Source organism: Mastigoproctus giganteus, unplaced genomic scaffold, assembly GCF_048544385.1.
Source record: "Mastigoproctus giganteus isolate SK-2022 unplaced genomic scaffold, ASM4854438v1 scaffold_16, whole genome shotgun sequence".
Classification (NCBI taxonomy): Eukaryota; Metazoa; Arthropoda; class Arachnida; order Uropygi; family Thelyphonidae; genus Mastigoproctus; species Mastigoproctus giganteus.
In genome coordinates, this window is record NW_028328293.1 from 434,590 (window position 1) to 452,933 (window position 18,344).

An 18,344-nucleotide genomic window follows, 5' to 3' on the forward strand; every position below is an offset into this window, starting at 1 on the left:
TCAAAAGCCTTTCTAAGATCCAAATATATAATATCAAAGTTATTCCCTGCATCCAGTTCTTTTGTGACTACATCATAGTATCCAATCAAATTGGTCAGACAAGACCTGCCCTTAACAAAACCATGCTGTGTCTGAGCTATAACTGAATTCTTGTCCAGATGATCCTGCAGTGCTTCTTTAACCAGTGCCTCCATTAATTTTCCTGGAACCGAAGTTAAACTAACAGGTCTGTAATTACTTGTGTCAGCCTTTGATCCTCCTTTGTGAATTGGGGTTACACTTAACACAATCTCTCTCTTACAACCCATGGATCAAGGTGTAATTGCTACATTCAAGGCGTATTATCTGCGGCAAACTTTTTCCCAAGCGATTGAAGCTTCAACAGGAGTGGAATCATCATCTTTACAAACATTTTGGAAAAATTATAACATCAGGAATGCGACCAAAACTATATATGGCTAGAAATCACTGCCAACAACATGCATTCTGTTTGGCAGCATGTTTTGCCCCATTTGACAAATGATTTCACTGGCTTTGAATTGCAAGTTCAGACAATTGCTGAAGACATTGTGAAGATCAGAAAAGACTTGGGATTGGAAACTTTGGACACTGCCAATGTACAGTACATGACTGCACTGACTCACATGCAAATGACTTAGATGATGCAACTCTCACTGAAATTGATGAGCAAACTGCATATGAAGAAGAGGAAAACAATTCTGAAGTGGATAACACTGAAGTGGCATCAAAAGAATTTTCAACAGAAGAATTGGAGAAAGTTTTTCAGGGAGTTGACATGGCCTGCAAGGCTATTATGAATGGAGATCCAAATGTTGAACGTAGCATCAAGATACGGCAAATTTTACAAGATTTGATTCGATTCTACAAAGACCTGTACTGTATGCCGAGAAAAAGAGAAGACTTCACCAGACTTCATTATTGAAATACCTAAATAAACAATAAAGCTTTTTTCTCATCTGTCAAGATGTTACCTTTTTTTCATTAATAAAATTTTTGCAATATTCTTTTATTTCAAATTCTTTTAATTGGCTGTCAAACGCAAATTGTTTATAGACTGTTTCTCTGGTACACATTCAATTAAAACCCATTATAATTATACTTCAATCAGCACGGTTTCGACGCCTCCGTAGCCAGGTGGGAAGGAGCAGCAGTGCGTAGCACACGCTTCTTGATTAGACCGGGGTTTGAGCCCATCACCATCAAATACGGAGGATGCGGAAAGGTCAAGGAATGACCACCACATATCCCGGAGCAATATGGCTTTAGTTGCTAATGCTCCTAAAAACCAAATAACAAACAAACAAAGCACGGTTTCACATAACATGGAACAGTTTCGATACCAATTATCAGTGCTATGCGGGGGTATTGCTGTATGTATATATATATATATATACATATATATCATACCGGACTACGTATACAGCTGAGAGAGAGTGAGCGCTCTTATATGAGCAAAGAGAAGTAGGTATTTTATTTTAAATGTGATTTTAAAAAGACTAATTGAAAAAAAAGTCTCTTAAGAACTATTTGATGTCTATTAGTTGTATAATAAAATTATTAATTAGCTGGGAGTTATGCAGTTTGATATTTAGTTTATGAAAAGCAAGATCCACCACAATCTTTCCACTTTGTGGAAAGATACAGAGCAATAAGCAGTACTGAAGCCTATAACAGCTACAAGATGATCTGTAATATAGCCACAGAAAAGGTTCGATAGACAAATGCAGTTTATGAGAAATTTCTAGCAAATAGAGCAAAGGGGGGGGGAGAGATAAGGAATTCTTCACATATATAAATGATACGAAGAATAGGACAAACCAGATCAGACCTTTACATAAGGGAAAGGGGATAGTATTAAATACACCAGCTGCCGTTGCAGATGAACTCAGTTATTTTTCATTGATATTTATAGAAGAAAAACCTTTTGTGGCAATGGGAAATTGTGGGAGCGAAGTTCAAAAATATGTAATTAATGATATTGAAATTTTGCAAGATTATTTAATGAAAAACTTTCGAGCCTACAGGCTAGTAAGGCTCCTGGAGTTGATGGAATATACCCTATAATCTTAAGGGAGGCGGCAAGTGAGTGCATTGAACCATTGAGGCTAATTATGGGACCATCACTAGACGCTGGGGAGATTCTGTTGGATTGGAAAAGTGCCAATGTATCTCCCATACATAAGGGTGGTTCAAAGAGTGAAGTGGGAAATTATCAACCTGTCAGTCTGACTTCAGTGGTAGGGAAAATCATGGAGGCAATGATCAAGGGTGGAATTCAGGATCATTTGGATAGAATTGAAGTTCTCAAGGATACTTCATGTTCATGTTTAACGAATCCAGTTCGCTATTTTGAAAGGGTCACTCATGAGCTGGATTTAGGGAATAATTTCGACATTGTTTTAGATTTCAGCAAAGCTTTTGACTCAGTCCCACATGAGCGGTTGCTTTATAAGCTGGAACAGGTTGGAATCACTGGGAAAATCCTTAGATGGATATCAGAATGGCTTCAGGGCAGGAGACAGAAGGTTGTGATAAATGGCTATTCCTCAGATTGGGTTGATGTAAGAAGTGGGGTTCCCCAAGGATCAATATTAGGACCACTGTTGTTTTTAATTTTCATAAACAACATTGATGAAGGGATAGAGTGTGTGATGCCTAAATTTGCAGATTATGTTAAAACTGGTCGAGTAGTTAATGATCACTGTCAAGCTGAGCTTCTTCAGACAGACCTAGATAGACTTCAGGAATGGTCAGAAAAATGGCAGCTATGCTTTAATCCAACAACGTGTAAGGTATTACACCTGGGAAACAGTAATCCCAAAATAACTTATTCACTTGGTTGTTGTTATTGTTTTGGTTTTTAGGAGCATTAGCAACTAAGGCCATATTGCTCCGGGGATATGCGGTGGTCATTCCCTGACCTCTCCGCATCCTCCGTATTTGGTGGTCATGAGCTTATTGACTTGGTGGAGTTCAACTAAACCCAGTACTGGAGGAAAGGGACTTGGGTGTTACGATATGGTCAGACATGAAATTCTCTGAGCATTGTAAACAGGTTGCAAGGAAGGCCCATAGTGTCCTATTGATGATGTATTGAACTTTTGCAAGTAGAGATAGGGATGTGATAATTCCATTATATAAGGCTTTTGTTAGACCACACTTGGTTTGTTTGTTTGTTATTTGATTTTTAGGAGCATTAGCAACTAAGGACATATTGCTCCGGGGATACGCGGTAGTCATTCCCTGACCTTTCCACATCTTTCGTATTTGGTGAGCACAGGCTCGAACCCCAGTCTAATCAAGAAGCGTGTGCGATGCACCACTGCTCCTGCCCACCTGGCTACGGAGGTGCACAACCACACTTGGAATATTGTGCTCAAGTATGGAGACCACACCTAAAGAAAGATATGGAGCTTCTTGAAAGGGTGCAAAGACAGGTAAATCGCCTGGTGAGATCGGCAAAAGGCCATCCTTATGAAGAAAGATTTCAAATATGTGGGTTGCAGAGTTTGGAAACTAGACATCTTAGAGGAGATTTTATTGAGGTGTTTAAGGCTCTGAAAGGCATCAGTAAAATGAACGAGGATGAAATTTTCAAGATTATAAATGATGCCAGAACTAGGGGACATAAAAGTTACAGAGGGAGATGTTTAGATTGGACTGCAGGAAGTTTTATTTTAGCCAGTGAGTTATAAATTACTGGAATAGGTTGCCTACATGGGTGGTAGAGGCTGACAGTTGGGGAAAATTCAAAGGTCATCTGGAGAGTACCTTCGGGTGAGGGAAACGCAGAGGATGATAGGTTAAATTTCCTTTTTTTTTTAAATTAATTATTAGTGTTTTTTTTTTTTTTTTTTGGCTGGTGCAGCATAAGCCATAGGCTTTCTTGCACTATGCGGCCATTACTAATACTAATTTCAGTATAATACATACATATATTATACTGAAATGGAAATTTATTATTCTTTCACATCTTTATGCTAAGCTATACAAATACAGCTGAATATATTTCATGACAGCAGCAAAATAAAGTTTAAATCATATGATATAGTTCAGGCTATTATAATTTAATATGTGCACTTACAAAGCTTGAGAACATATCCATACTGGGGAAAAGGCTTCGTCCAAATCCAAAAGGAGTAAGCATATTGGCATTTTGTCTTCCTGCTACTGCAACCTGTTGCTGTTGCTGCTGTCTTCTTCCATCTGATAACTGAGGAAAGCCCAAACCACCAAACATACCTCCAAATGGCAGCATCATATTATCCATCATTGACTCCATCTGCCTGATGGTTTCCATGGGACCACTATAAAAAACGATTTTGTAAATGAAAAACATGCATATTGGTTTTGGAAAGCAGTAATAAAAGAGAGCAAGCTAGGAATGCTAAAAATGAATTTAATATGCACCAATTTAAAAATTTACTTATTTCCAACTTTACACATTTTAATTTTGTTTTAGCAGTTTAAGTATGCAACTACATCTTTATATAGTTCCAAGATGAGTAAGTGTAGGGTCACCACATTACTGTTTTGAACCACTTCCCATTCTACCATAACAGTAATGAGCAGTGCATGATTAAGTTCAAAACTGTATTATGCATTTGAAAACTAAAAATGCATTTGAAATTATTCCTATGAAAACAGGAAATTGTTGGAGGGTGTTTATGTGTATATGCACACACATCACGTTTCGTGTAAAGAATGGGAAAAACAGCAGAAATTCTCAAAACGTTAAGAAATGCATTAGGTAATGCTATGATGTTTATCTGTGGATGAAACATTTTAAAATGGGTGAATCTGTTGGAGATGATCAATGTGTGGGTTGACATTCAGCTTCAAGCAGTAATGAAATAGTTGTGAAAGTGTGAGAAACAATTAGTTACAACTGGTGCTTAACCTTCCAGAGAATTATTATGAACTGGGAATCTCCAATGGTTCATTCCAGGCAGTTCTGACCAAAAACATTGGCATTTGTTAGGAAGCATTGTTCCAAGATCACTGAATGATCATCAAAACATTCTCCAACCAAGAATGTATGAGGAGTGGAAAAGAATGGTGGAAACAGACCTTAATGTTTTTTTTTTATCATATGCACTGTCACTGGTGAAGCATGGGCCATGACTGCTAACCAAAATTCTGGTGGAAGTCACTATAATCATCCAATTAAAAAAAAACGCGACTAGTTTGGCCAAACATGAAAACTTGTTACTTCCCCCCACCCCGACATTCATGGTATTGCATATTTCGAATTTGCTCAGAATAGTCTACTGGTAAAGAGACCTATTATGAAGTGGACCAATACAATATAGATAAGTTAGAAAATGCTGGACAGTTTCTCCACTATGATAGTGTTCTTGCATACATTTAACTCCTCTTCAAGAATTTTTGTTTAGAAACCATTCCTGAATTAACCTACCCTCCACATACCCTGACCTTGATCCATGTGATTTTCCCCCTCTCTTCTCCATACTCAAAACGTTGAAAGGAAGAAAATTTGACAGCATTCCAACCACTCAATAGAATGCAACAACAGATAACATCAGCGAGAAAAAAAAAAAAACCACCACTGAAGAAGATCATGCAGAACATGATCTCCTTTGGTGGAACTAATTACAATGTCAGCAGTAGGGAAGTAACCTATAACAGTAGACTTCCCCACCATGCACCAATTGTATGTATCCTAATTTAATTTTTTTTAGAAAGTCTTAGAATTTTCTAATCCAACCTTGTACATTATCAAAGGAAAGGCATTATTAATTTAATTTTATTATTATATAGGTAGTTCCCACTTTACCAGTTCTTTTCTTCAAATATCAACAAAATCGAAAATATTAACACTAATTGCAATACATAAATGCTAAACATTCATAAATATGGCATTTCAAACAACTCGCATAGCTATTACTACTGTGTGTGCATTTGTTTGTTCAGGCAGAGATAAGGAGGGAGGTCCAACTCAAAGAATTCCATATTTTAGATGGAATTAAAATGAGTATGGGACAAAATTACACAGAAGAATATGAAGTGTTTGAAATAAACTCTGTCATCAGTTTATTGATAACTGAAGGATTTCAAGACCAGCAGAGATCATACAAAATGAAACAGAAATAGTTGTGTGTGTGTATATATATATATATATATATATTTTGCTAACCAATTGCAGCTTGAGGTTTCTACTACTGACATCACTGATCTGCTTCAAGTACACAATGGACAGCTCACAAATAAAGACCTCATTGAAATGGCAAAATGTGAAGAAGCCGAGGAAGAAGACTGTTTAGCAGTTGAAACTCCTATTCATTCCTTCACTCTCTCAAGGGGACTTGACGAAGCTTTTCAACACAGAAAAAGCAATTAAGATTTTCGAGTTACAAGATTCAAGTTTCGGGCGCACTAGAAAAGTTGCTACAGATTTAAAAAATGCTTATGCATGCTATCGTGAAATTTATAAAGAAAAGAAAAGACTGTCTTGGAAACAAACGACTCTTGAAGATTTCCGAAGAAGTGTGCCTTTCAATGTAAGCCTTATTCAATAACAACTCATAATTTTTTTTATTTTCACTATTTTAGATTTTGTAAATATGTAATTATTATTAACTTTACTTCATATAGAGGCTGATAGGGTCCTTTGTATGTTGCAGATAGTCACTGTCAATTCTGTTTTTGAATTTTAATTTGTTATGATTGGTACCATTTTATACTATAACTAAAGAATTTAAATTATTTAATTCTCAGGCAAAAAAAAACAGGCAAATGTAATGTTAAATCATTTCTGAAGGCATTTATTTGTTCTGACTAGTAATTTTATCTGTTTTAAATAAATAAATAAATATAGTTTTAAATTAATATATGTATAAAAATTGTAGTAGTCCACCTAATATTTGAACTTCTCCAACCTAGCCTATGGTCACATAATTTGAATAGCCCTGATATATAGGCTAATACATTTATAAATTAAGTGTTCTACCTGTTTAGAACTAATTACAATGCCAGTGGTAGGGAAGTAAACTATAACAGTAGACTTCCCCACATATATATAGGCAAACCTTGCATAACATGGTATTTTTCAGCATTTGTGTGGAGAAAACCCTACTAATATTATGTTGGATGCAATATTTCAACATTTGCATTTTTTTTTTTTTGTGAATCCCTGTAGTTGACTCGCTAGTTGTCATGCAAAAAAATTGGGAAATCCATGCACAGTCAGTTCTCATATAGCAGGATAGTTGTGTTCCTAGAAACCCTCGTGCAATGCAAAATCATGCAATATAAACAACAGGCCCTATGGGAAAAATTGAGTTAGGTGCCGACCACTCAAGATTGAACACACATTTGTAACCAAAACATTATAATCGTAATAAAATACTTATGTTTTTGCTTTTATCATAAGCAAACTTGTTTTTTGTTTGATTTTCTATCCAAACAGATGACAGCCGTTCCATCTCTTCCAATTCTTTGTGTCTTGATCTAATGGATTTTAATTACACTTTGAATTGTTCCTGCAATTAAAGTTTTTAATTTCTCTGCATTCTTTCTAATTCTTGGCGTTGCCTCATTTAGGACTGTAGCACGTGCAATATCAATTGTGTGGGTTTTTACATAATTATGATGAAATGTGTTTCCCCTTGACTGATATAAAAAACAAATACATTTTCAGAATCTTCTCTTCATTTCTATCGTGTTGCGTTCAGTTGGGGGTGATTCCGCGTTCAACTGCCATTTCTTGTAAACACAAAGGCGAATCGTGCATAAGCAAATTCGGTTCGTGTTATATACGATATTGTTCTCCTATTTATAAATCGTGTATGACCCAGTCCGCCTGACTGTATTTTTTTTGTTCAGAAATCTCCATGTTAGGTTCTGTGCTATTGAAGTTGTGCTTGTTTGAAACCACAGAATAAAACAAAAGGGACTTCGAAGCATTACTAAAAACTTTGTTCTTAAGAATCGTATTGGAATAATTTTTGTTGTGAATTATATTCCAGCCCTAAATTATGCCTAAGGAACTTGGGCATAATTTGGGTAACTGCCGATGCATTATTAAAAGAATGGTTTCTAAATTGATTTGTGCCAACCGTGGAAAACTATTTAAAGTGGAAACATATAATAAAAGTTTTAATACTATTGGATAATGCTCCATACCATCCAAAAGATTTAAGGCACCAAAAATGTTGAAGTACTGTTCCTACCACCTAATACAACTTTTTTAATTCAGCATTATATTTACCATTAAAACTCATTACATCGGAAAATTTATAATGGATTTTGGAAAAAAATTGATTCTGAATCTATTGAAGTGATGGAGGCATGGAAAGATTTCACAATTGTGGACTGTATCAGAATCATAACTATCGTTCAAAGAAATAAAACCGTGTTGGAAAAACGTATGGACAGAGTCAGTTCATTCAGGAAATATGGTCGAAAAGGCAGAAAACAGAATTGGTGCGATAGTAGATATTGCTAACTTGGTAGGAGGGGGAAGGTTTGATGATATGACTAATGAAGATGTTCAAGAATTACTGGTAGAAAAGAGGCTGGTGAAGCGGATTTGGTGGAAATGGCATCAGAGGTTAACCAAACCAATTCAGAGGATGATAGCACAGATTAAAATTCTAAATTTCACACTAAAAAGCATATGGAAAGGCATAAACTTAGCCGAGCAATTAGAATCTTATTTTCTAAATGCAGATCCTTTGACTGAAAGGAACACAAATTTCAAAAGGGAGCTTCAAAAATGCTTAGCATCATACGGTTCATACCATGCAATTTACAAAGATCTATCAAGCAAACAAACGCAGATTACTGATTTTTTAAAGAGAGCAGAAGATACACAAAATCTAGATGCCGCAGAAGAAAGTTCAGATATTCTGCAACAGAGAAAACGTTCTCGTTTGATTGTGCTTAGTAGCAGTGAAGAGGTAGAAAATTAAATGAACGTACATTATCTAACATATATGTATCACAGTTTGTAAGACTGTTCGTTCAGTTATTACTATTTTTAATAAAAATTAAGTTTCCGATATTTATAAAATGATGTATTTTTGTTAGCTTTCGGAACTTAACCCCAATTTTTGTACTGGTCCTTAGTCCTGTATAACACTGTTTTGCACTACAAGAGATTTTATGGGAACCTAACTACTGTGTTATACGGGGGTTGTGTGTGCGTGTCTTAGATGATTTTTTTTTTTTTTATGAAAACCCCAAACACGAAAGGTATCAAAACCTATAGTACTTAGTACCGTGCATGGGTTGAAGGAGAAGTATGGGGGGGAGGGGGATGCCGGAAACTTTGCTCTAGAGACTAAACATGGGTTTCACCACTTCAAGCCTCCAATAAGCAAAGTGGTGATATTTCACCGGTTGATGAAAGTCATCTACCACCTCATAAATTTGGTTGTTTGACACAGCACAGATGATGTCGTGACCACTAGCTTTCAATAATCATGACCGAGAGTGAGCATTTTCCTATTTCTAGCTGCACATTCAAAAAGAACAAGACACTTTGCCAAAAATAAATACCACAATTTTTTGAGGGGGGGGGGGGGAGTTCAAGCGGTTTTTAGAGTACAGGTGACCCCCGCTTAACGCTGATAGTTCGTTCCGGGAAAACAGAGCGCTAAGTGAATCCGCACTAAGCGAACGCCATATTCCCATAAGGTAACATATGTATTTGTGAGTTGCGGTCTATTCCATAGGATATTTTCTAATCAATAATAAATGGTAGTGAAAATGTGCACCAATGTTGATTAAAAATATTTAATATTCAAAATTTTGTACATATAAAATTTTCTACATTATATACACATATAATTATGAGGTAATTAACTAACGAAAATCATGAATTTATTAATTCGATGGCCCTGTGCTCTCGAGTTTTCGTATCTTTGGACTGAAAAATGTGTCAATTTTGAGTTGTGCTTTGGCCCTCTTCCTCTCATTGTACAACATTATGTACGGATTCATTTCTTTCTTCAAATTTCTTATTACCTTGGCACTTCGTTCCATGTCAGGGTCGTTCTCTCGGAAATAATCACACATTTTTTCGAAGTGTTCAAAAGCTTCACTAAGTCCTTTTGCAGTCAGCGACTTCATCTATAGTATCTTGATCATCATCTCCCTCAATAGCAAGCTCTTGTTCTTTTATAATTTCCATTAGTTCTTCATCAGAGAGACCATCCCTGTTGTCGATAATCTCTTGTACGATGTCTTTGTTAATTTCGTGTAATCCTGCTTCTTTTCAGAGCTCAACAATTTGTGTTTTAACATTTTCAACGGAATCATCAGGTTCCTGGGAATGCTTTATGCAATTTTTCCAAACTTTCCTCCACACTCCATTCATGGTTTTCTGAGTCACTCCATTCCAGGCACTTGAAATGTTGTAGATGGCGGTTTTAATGTTATAGGATTTCCAAAACTCCTTTAAGCTCGGTACATTTTCAGTGTTGATGGCTTTAATAGCTTGGGAAAAGGTGTTCCTTATGTAGTACGCTTTAAATGTTGCAATTGCTCCTTGGTCCATTGGTTGGATCAGAGACGTAGTGTTTGGAGGCATGTAAAAAACTTTTATGTGATTGTTCAAGTCTTCTAAGCTCTCTTTGCTTGGGTGTCCTGGCGCATTGTCCATGATTAGAATAGCTTTATAACCAATGTTATTTTTTGCGCAATATTTTTCCACTGCAGGACAGAAGAACGCAGCATACCAATCAATGAAAAGCGGCCTGGTTACCCAAGCTTTTTTTTTATTAGCCTTCCAGATTACAAGTAGGTTTGATTTAGCTAAACCTTTAAGAGCCCTTGGATTTTTAGAATGGTAAACTAAAAGGGGTTTTAATTTAAAATCCCCCGCAGCGTTACCACCCAACAACAAAGTTAACCGATCCTTCGCTGCTTTAAAGCCTGGCATGTTTTTTTCTTCTTTCAATATGAAACTTCTTTTAGGCATTCGTTTCCAAAAAAGACCTGTTTCATCTATGTTAAAAACTTGTTGAGCAGTATAACATCCCTCTTCAATAATTTTAACAAATTCTTTTTTGAAAGTTTCGGCTCCTTGTTGATCTGCACTTGCAGCTTCTCCCTGTATTGCTACGTTGTGCAGGTTATAGCGCTTTCTAAATCTATCAAACCAGCCCTTACTAGCGTTAAATGGTTCCACATTTTTTTCGGGGTGAGCTTCCTTTAAATCTTCATATAGGCTCTTCGCTTTTTCTTTAATAATAATTGAACTTAACGGAATTCTACGTTGAATGTTGTCTTCAATAAAATTATGTAGAAGTTTCTCCATTTCAATCATAATAGCCGGCCTAGCCCTGGTCAATTTAGTTGCCTGCAGGGGAACAGCTGTTTTTCCAGCTGCTAAAATAGATTCTTTATTTTTTATGATTGTTCTTACAGTTGAACCTGCCAGTCCTAAATTATTGCACACATCCACTTGTCTTTGACCGGAATCAATTCTCTTCAAAATGTCTAATTTAATTTTCAAACTCAATGTTTTTCTTACCTTTCCAATCTTTGCACCGTGTCCAAACATTGTTGCCTTTTCATTCTTATCCGCCATAACTCTCTACAAATGTAACTGTGTTGCACTGATTGTGATACGATGTTCGAGTACAGTAAACTGTCTGTATGTCTAACACTGTATGCACTGAATGATATCTAGAATTCCTCTGGCAAGTGAGCTGAAGACTGTGACAAATGTTTTATTTATCTGAAAAGTTCGATTTTACCGTGCAGTAAAATCAAATGGTTGTTTATTGCAGGAAAAGTACTGTAATCGATTATGGTGTGACTCATGGAGAATGTTTATGGAATTTCCAAAACAGTAAAACAAACAAATTTTATGTACTTCGGGTGACCACAAGGTCAGAGGAGTTCAGAAGACAAGAGAATACTGTACAAGAAACAGCACCGCATTTAGCACTCATGGGATTGATTGTGTGAAAAACATTTCGCAAGTTATAGTTCCCACAGTAAAACAAAAGAAGAGATAGGGAGTAAATCTATTTTTAGTATCTTTCTATTACAGGTCAGAACAGAAAATGCAGACTTCGTAACAACATATGACACTGGATGGTAAATTTTTTCAACTTGTGTACTAAAAAAGAATTTCTCCCTTGAAACTATCCACACCAAGAAAATAAGAGCATATTGAAAGTTTCAATTTTATACATAGAGTAGAAATTATAAAAATAATTACTGTAGTTAATTTCATGGTGGCTATTTTCTCCTTTTGCCAAAAAAAAAAAAAAAAGCTCAAAACAGACTGGACTGAAGAACAGATTTGCCAAAAATTCAATCTGTATGCTAGTAAAATAGCGTTACAGTGAGTCTTTGACAGCGTTATAGTCAGATATGGGTTATATTTTTGTGAAGAACAGCATTATAGCGAATCAGCGTAAAGCGAGCCGCTTTATAACGGGGGCCTGCTGTATTTGCAAACCTTTTACAAATATGGTAATAATAATATCAGATAAAAAAAAAATAATAAATAATAATTAAAAACCGAACTCGATAATAAAAATGAAGGTAGTTAAGATGCTTTTGGCTGGTTTGATAAAATTTCAGTGTGTGCAAAAAAAAAAAAAAAAAAAAAAATTTCTTTATTAATAAATGAAAAAATTTTTCTAGTCTCTCCCCCCTTAACGGAGTATGAAGCTAGTTTGTGTATATACCTACATATATAAATAGCTGCTATTCAAGGAGCTAATTATTTATACAGCTATTATCCTGTTTTTAATTTATTTGAAAATAAATTTTTAGGAGTGGAGAAAGGGAAATATGACACTTTAAACAAGAATCAATATTTGCTGACATTTTAATATCAAATAAACATAACAATAAACAAAAGCTAAATTCTGTAGTTTTACTGTGATGGTCCAGGAAATGAATCACTGAATTTCAAACATTAAACAAATCAATGCATTAACAAAGTGATCAGCATGTCAAAATAAGTAACAGTGTCTCTTATGCACTGAGAAATTAAAGATATAGCAGCTGGAAGAACTTACAAAGCCAAACAGCTAATGGATACCAAATTTAAATTCAAAACATAAAAATACAAAAACACAGGCTATAAGAGGCAGTGAATTGGACAATGAATTAGTATCAACTCACTACTACCATATAGCATACAAAAAAAAAAAAAAAAAAAATTATATATATATATATATATATATATATATATATAAATAAACAAATAAATAAAATTTTAATATAAACGAATAGTCGAGGAAAAAAAAACAATAAAAGAGAAAAATATGAAAGAAAATATTAAGACAAACACAACGCAACTGAAAATCATATCCAAAAACAGCATGTTGCCAGAAAATAATAGTGAAATATGTAACTAAGAAAAATTAGCAGAATGGGCAAGCCAGGTGAGAAGCAAATACGAAAGGAAAGTATTTTGTTATTATTAGCTATATGGTGCAAGGAAGCCTGAGGCTTATGCTGCACCAGAAGAAAAAAAAAAAAAAATCCTGAGAGAGAGAGAGAGGAGAGAGAGAGACGAGGAGAGAGAGAGACGAGAGAGAGAGAGAAAGAGAGAGAGAGAGAGAAAAGTAGAAAGGAACCACCAAGAAAGAGAAGAATGATGATATCTAGTTCAGGACCCTGGGTGTGCCAAGCCCATACTCACCAGATGTGAGCCCCTGGGGTTAATTCTCTTCCCCCCCTCACATACAGAAGTATGCGAGAGGGGAGAGAGTAGAAGGAATGTTTCTGAAATAATTTAAGAAGCTAATTAACAATAATTTTGTGGTGGCATTCCTTGATGTAACCAAGGTTGAATTATTAGGTGATCAAGTTGCTCTATCCTTCAAGGAGAAATAGGATGACAATGACGAAATTATTTAAATTTTTTAGTATAGCCTCCTCTGCACAACTAATACACTTTTCTTAATGGTGTTAAGGCTTTAATTACTGCCAAAAAAAAAAAAAAAAAAAAAAAAAAAATAATAATAATAAATAAATAATTTCTTGCATATGCAACAGGTGCCCATAACTACAGTAGATAATCTTCAGATTTCTTAACCCGATGGTACTTTCTGAGTTCAGTTCTTTTTCATAAAATATTTGATAACAGCTTTAACTACAGTTTTTGCCATTCCTTAAACATAGTATTCCTTCAATAAGTTTCTCATCTACAACAAATAAAGCATTATGAGTGATTTCAAATTTTGTGTATATGAATCTGAGACATACAGGTACATAATATATATTTCAAAAGAACTTGAAATTAATTATTTTAATATTAGCAGTAGGGAAAATTACATGAAAATACTATTAGTAGTGGCATATGATGCAGGAGAACAAGCTTATATGTCAGCAAAAAAAAAAAAAAAAAAAAAAACACCTTATCATCAATAGAAACTGACCTAGCATCTTGTATGCACTGATCAGAGAACTTCATGGTAGAATGCAATTATTCCTAGGTTGTTCACTCTACCACAAAGAGTGAACAATTACTCCTAATTATTTTCTTTCTACACTACCTTGATATGTGGTAGCACTCAACAGGTATGTTATTTTGTGGTAGATTCCTGCATCGGGTCATGTACCTGCAGTGCAAGTCAGGTCTTCAGAAATTTTGTGGTTTGTGGGGCAGGTGCAGTTCCAGTTTTTGAATGTAAAAAATTTAATACAATAATAGCAAAAATTAATATATTAACTTTAAATTAACTGTTTTGATTAGTTTTTAAGTATCACATTTACTAAATTATGAGGTGTTCAAGTCCCCCCCCCCTGGTTTTAATTAATTATATACAATGCTACTCCCACTGATATCTTCATAAACAGTGCACATTCAAAAAAGGTATGATTACTCAATTTTCTAGATTTAAAATTATTTTTTTTAACCTCACCTCAATATCTCTTTGCTAGACGTGAAAAGATGAAGACTTGTAAACATCCCTTTTGATTTCTGAATTATCTCTGGTTATGATCATTGGTTGTTCTAAGGTTTTAGGTGCATTCAAAGTATGGCCTAAGCATAACTTAGGCCATACTTTGAATATATAATATGTCTGCAAATTGTGTGCATTCTTTGGCTGATTTGCTCTTTGCTGGATAAACCAACTGTGCTATGCACAAAAGACTGTCTATGATGTTATTGTTCTTTTTATTTTGTTTTAGAATTAGAAATTGAACAGACAATAAAAATGAAATCTTTCAGCACAATACTGAAGACCACCATTAAAAGTTTTCCAAAAATTGCAGATATAAAGAATACTAACTTGGATTGCATTCATCATGATAAACACAAAATTACCATATAATTTAAGCTTATCACCATACATAAAAAATTGCTGCATTTTAATTTTTTACTGTCTGGATTTAATTCTTGCAATCCCTGAAAACGGTCCAAGTGTAGTAGGTGAAAGAGATTTCTACATCTAGATTTCTCATCCAAGGAAGAAGAGTACAGCTGAACCCAGAAACTTCTAATGTCCTGTTTCCAGACAGCAACTTACTAAACATTTGCAAATTATACTATGAATATGTTTAATTTTTTAAAATTTATACAGCCACTCGCTGACTAACATAAGGGTTGCGTTCCGTGGAACTCTATGCAAGTTGAATTTTACTTAAGTCGCAATTTCTCTAAATGCCTATGCAGACTCTCAACTATGCGTGCTAAATATTGAATTATGCATGTGGACTAATGCATTGGACTATTTTGCAAGGAACCTAAACAGTAAACTCAATTGCTACATCTCAACCCATGATGAAGACCTCATTCTCCTATTAACCACCTTAGCAACCTTTTTGTCATCAGCAAATTCAGATATTAAACTTCACATGCTTTCATCATCAATATCTTTAATAAATACTGAAAGCGGTAAGTTGCCAAATATAGACTTAGGGACTCCATTAATGTAGTCCACAAAGAGCAGTGGCCATGAACAGTTACTATCTGCCTTTTACCAGACTACTCCAATTTGTACAGAAGCCTTTCATGTGAAATAGTATTATTATTATTATAATTAGCCATATGGTGCAAAGAAGCCTGAGGCTTTTGCTGCACCAGGGAAAAAAAAAAAAAAAAAAAATTCTGAGTTGAGAGAGAAATCAACAAGAAAGAGAAAAATGATGATAACCAGTTCAGGACCCTGGGTGTACCAAGCACATACTCAACAGATGTGAGCCTCTGGGGGTATCAAAAGCTTTACTTAAATCTAAGTATTGATATCAAAATTATGTTTTGCATCCATTTCCTTTGTATCTGCAATAAGGCCTCTGAGGTTGGGATTATTCATACCACCAATTTTAAACACACACACCAACCATTTATGACTGATTGAATAATGAAATAAAATAAAAAGACTGTAAAATAATATTTACAAAAAACTAAACTATAACAAAAATAAAATAAGTAAATAAGTTAAAATGCATTAAAATATAAATATAAAAGCGATAAAAAACACTATTAGAGCTTTCGGAGGTGTCTGCCTCCTTCCTCAGTAATAGTGAGACCTAAGTGATATATCCTTAAATACCAGGTTCACAGCACACGTGGATGACCAAGCGCACACTCAGCATTCCTTTCACTTGTACCAGAACCGGAAGTGGTCTGGAGACGTGGAAAATTAAAACGTTTATCTCTGGCCAAAACCACTGCCTCAAAAAGGGGTGAAGCCTAACTCCCCTGTCTGTTCATGCTATTGTTATCAGAGGATCCAATCCACAGACTTTCCAGCCACTTGCGGTCCCAGAATCTATGCGCCCGGTCAAGGATGACAGTGTTGTCTGGGGAGATCTGGTGTTGTTTTTCCCAATAGTGCTCGGCAATGGCGGATTTATGTTGGACAGGTCCAACATAAAAATAGTGTGGCCAGAGCACTTTTGGGTAGGGTGAGAACACATTGCAGTAACCCTGAGGAGGGGGAGAAGGAAATTAGGCAAATCACGACGGATCTTATGAGGTGCAGTTACCCCCAGAGGGTCATTGATGAATACAACAGAGAGGAAGAGCCCAATCGGGTAGTTCCGCCTGTACCGCTTACCACAGTGTATGTTCCCTACTATCCGGGCCTGTCAGATCGCATTGCGAGGATGCTTTGCGACGTTCAGCACACAGTAGTGTCACAGGTCAAATACCCCATTACTAGGGATTCTAGTAGTGGGGTCGTATATGAGATCACATGCCCGGATTGTGGGGAATGTTACGTGGGGGAGACAGGACGGTGTCTCAAGGACCGTCTGGGGGAACATTCAAGAGCGATATGGACCGCAGAGCTCAATAAATCCGCCATTGCCGAGCACTATTGGGAAAAACAACACTAGATCTCCCCAGACAACGCTGTCATCCTTGACTGGGCGCATAGATTCTGGGACCGCAAGTGGCTGGAAAGTCTGTGGATTGGATCCTCTGGTAACAATAGCATGAACAGAGACAGGGGAGTTAGGCTTCACCCCCTTTTTGAGGCGGTGGTTTTGGCCAGAGATAAACGTTTTAATTTTCCATGTCTCCAGACCACTTCCGGTTCAGGTACAAGTGAAAGGAATGCTGAGCGTGCACTTGGTCATTCACGTGTGCCGTGAACCTGGTATTTAAGGATGTGTCACTTAGGTCTCACTATTACTGAGGAAGGAGGCAGACACCTCCGAAAGCTCTAATAGTGTTTTTTTATAGTCTTTTTATCACTTTTATATTTATATTTTAATGCATTTTAACTTATTTACTTATTTTATTTTTGTTATAGTTTATTTTTTTGTAAATAATTAAGTTTTTTGTAAATATTATTTTACAGTCTTTTCTATCATTTTATTTTATTTCATTATTCAATCAGTCATAAACGGTTGGTGTGTGTGTTTAAAATTGGTGGCATTTCCTTTGTGACCACATCACAGTTTATGACTGGTCAAACTCCTCTTAAAACCATCCCTGTCATATGATTATGCTATTAGTTAAGAAACACAAAATCCAAGGAAGTACAGCCAGTTGACATGGCTAGACAGTGCAGTGTCGAGTCAGTTTGGTGTGACATAAGCACTGGGAAATCAAAATTGAAGAGTAGGGGTGTGTCACAGGCCTAATGACTCTGATGAGTATAATGAACAAATGTATAGGGAAATATAGTGGGATAGTAAATCAGATTCTTATAATGGGGGATTTTAATTTCCCGGATACTGACTAGAATTTGTGGGTTGGTCAATAACACACTAGCAAGGCTTTTGTGGATTTATTGGATGATTGTTTTCTACAGCAGCATGTTCGGGAGACAACTAGAGAGAGAAATACTCTTGATCTGATTATCAATAATGATTCTTCATGAATTAAGAATCTGTAGATAAAGGAACCATTAGGTGGCAGTGAAGTGGGA

The 18,344-nt window shown here is 35.7% G+C and overlaps 1 protein-coding gene across 2 annotated transcripts in view; it reads right to left on the bottom strand.

Moving 5' to 3' along the window:
* Positions 1–18,344, bottom strand: part of LOC150074886 (myeloid leukemia factor 1-like) — a 149,590-nt gene that overhangs the window by 105,558 nt on the left and 25,688 nt on the right. For both annotated transcript variants that reach the window (XM_090389425.1, XM_090389424.1), the window contains exon 2: positions 4,106–4,328. In XM_090389425.1, coding sequence (XP_090245551.1) covers positions 4,106–4,321 — 216 coding nt within the window. In that variant the 5' untranslated portion in view covers positions 4,322–4,328. The remainder of the gene's footprint in view (positions 1–4,105; positions 4,329–18,344) is intronic.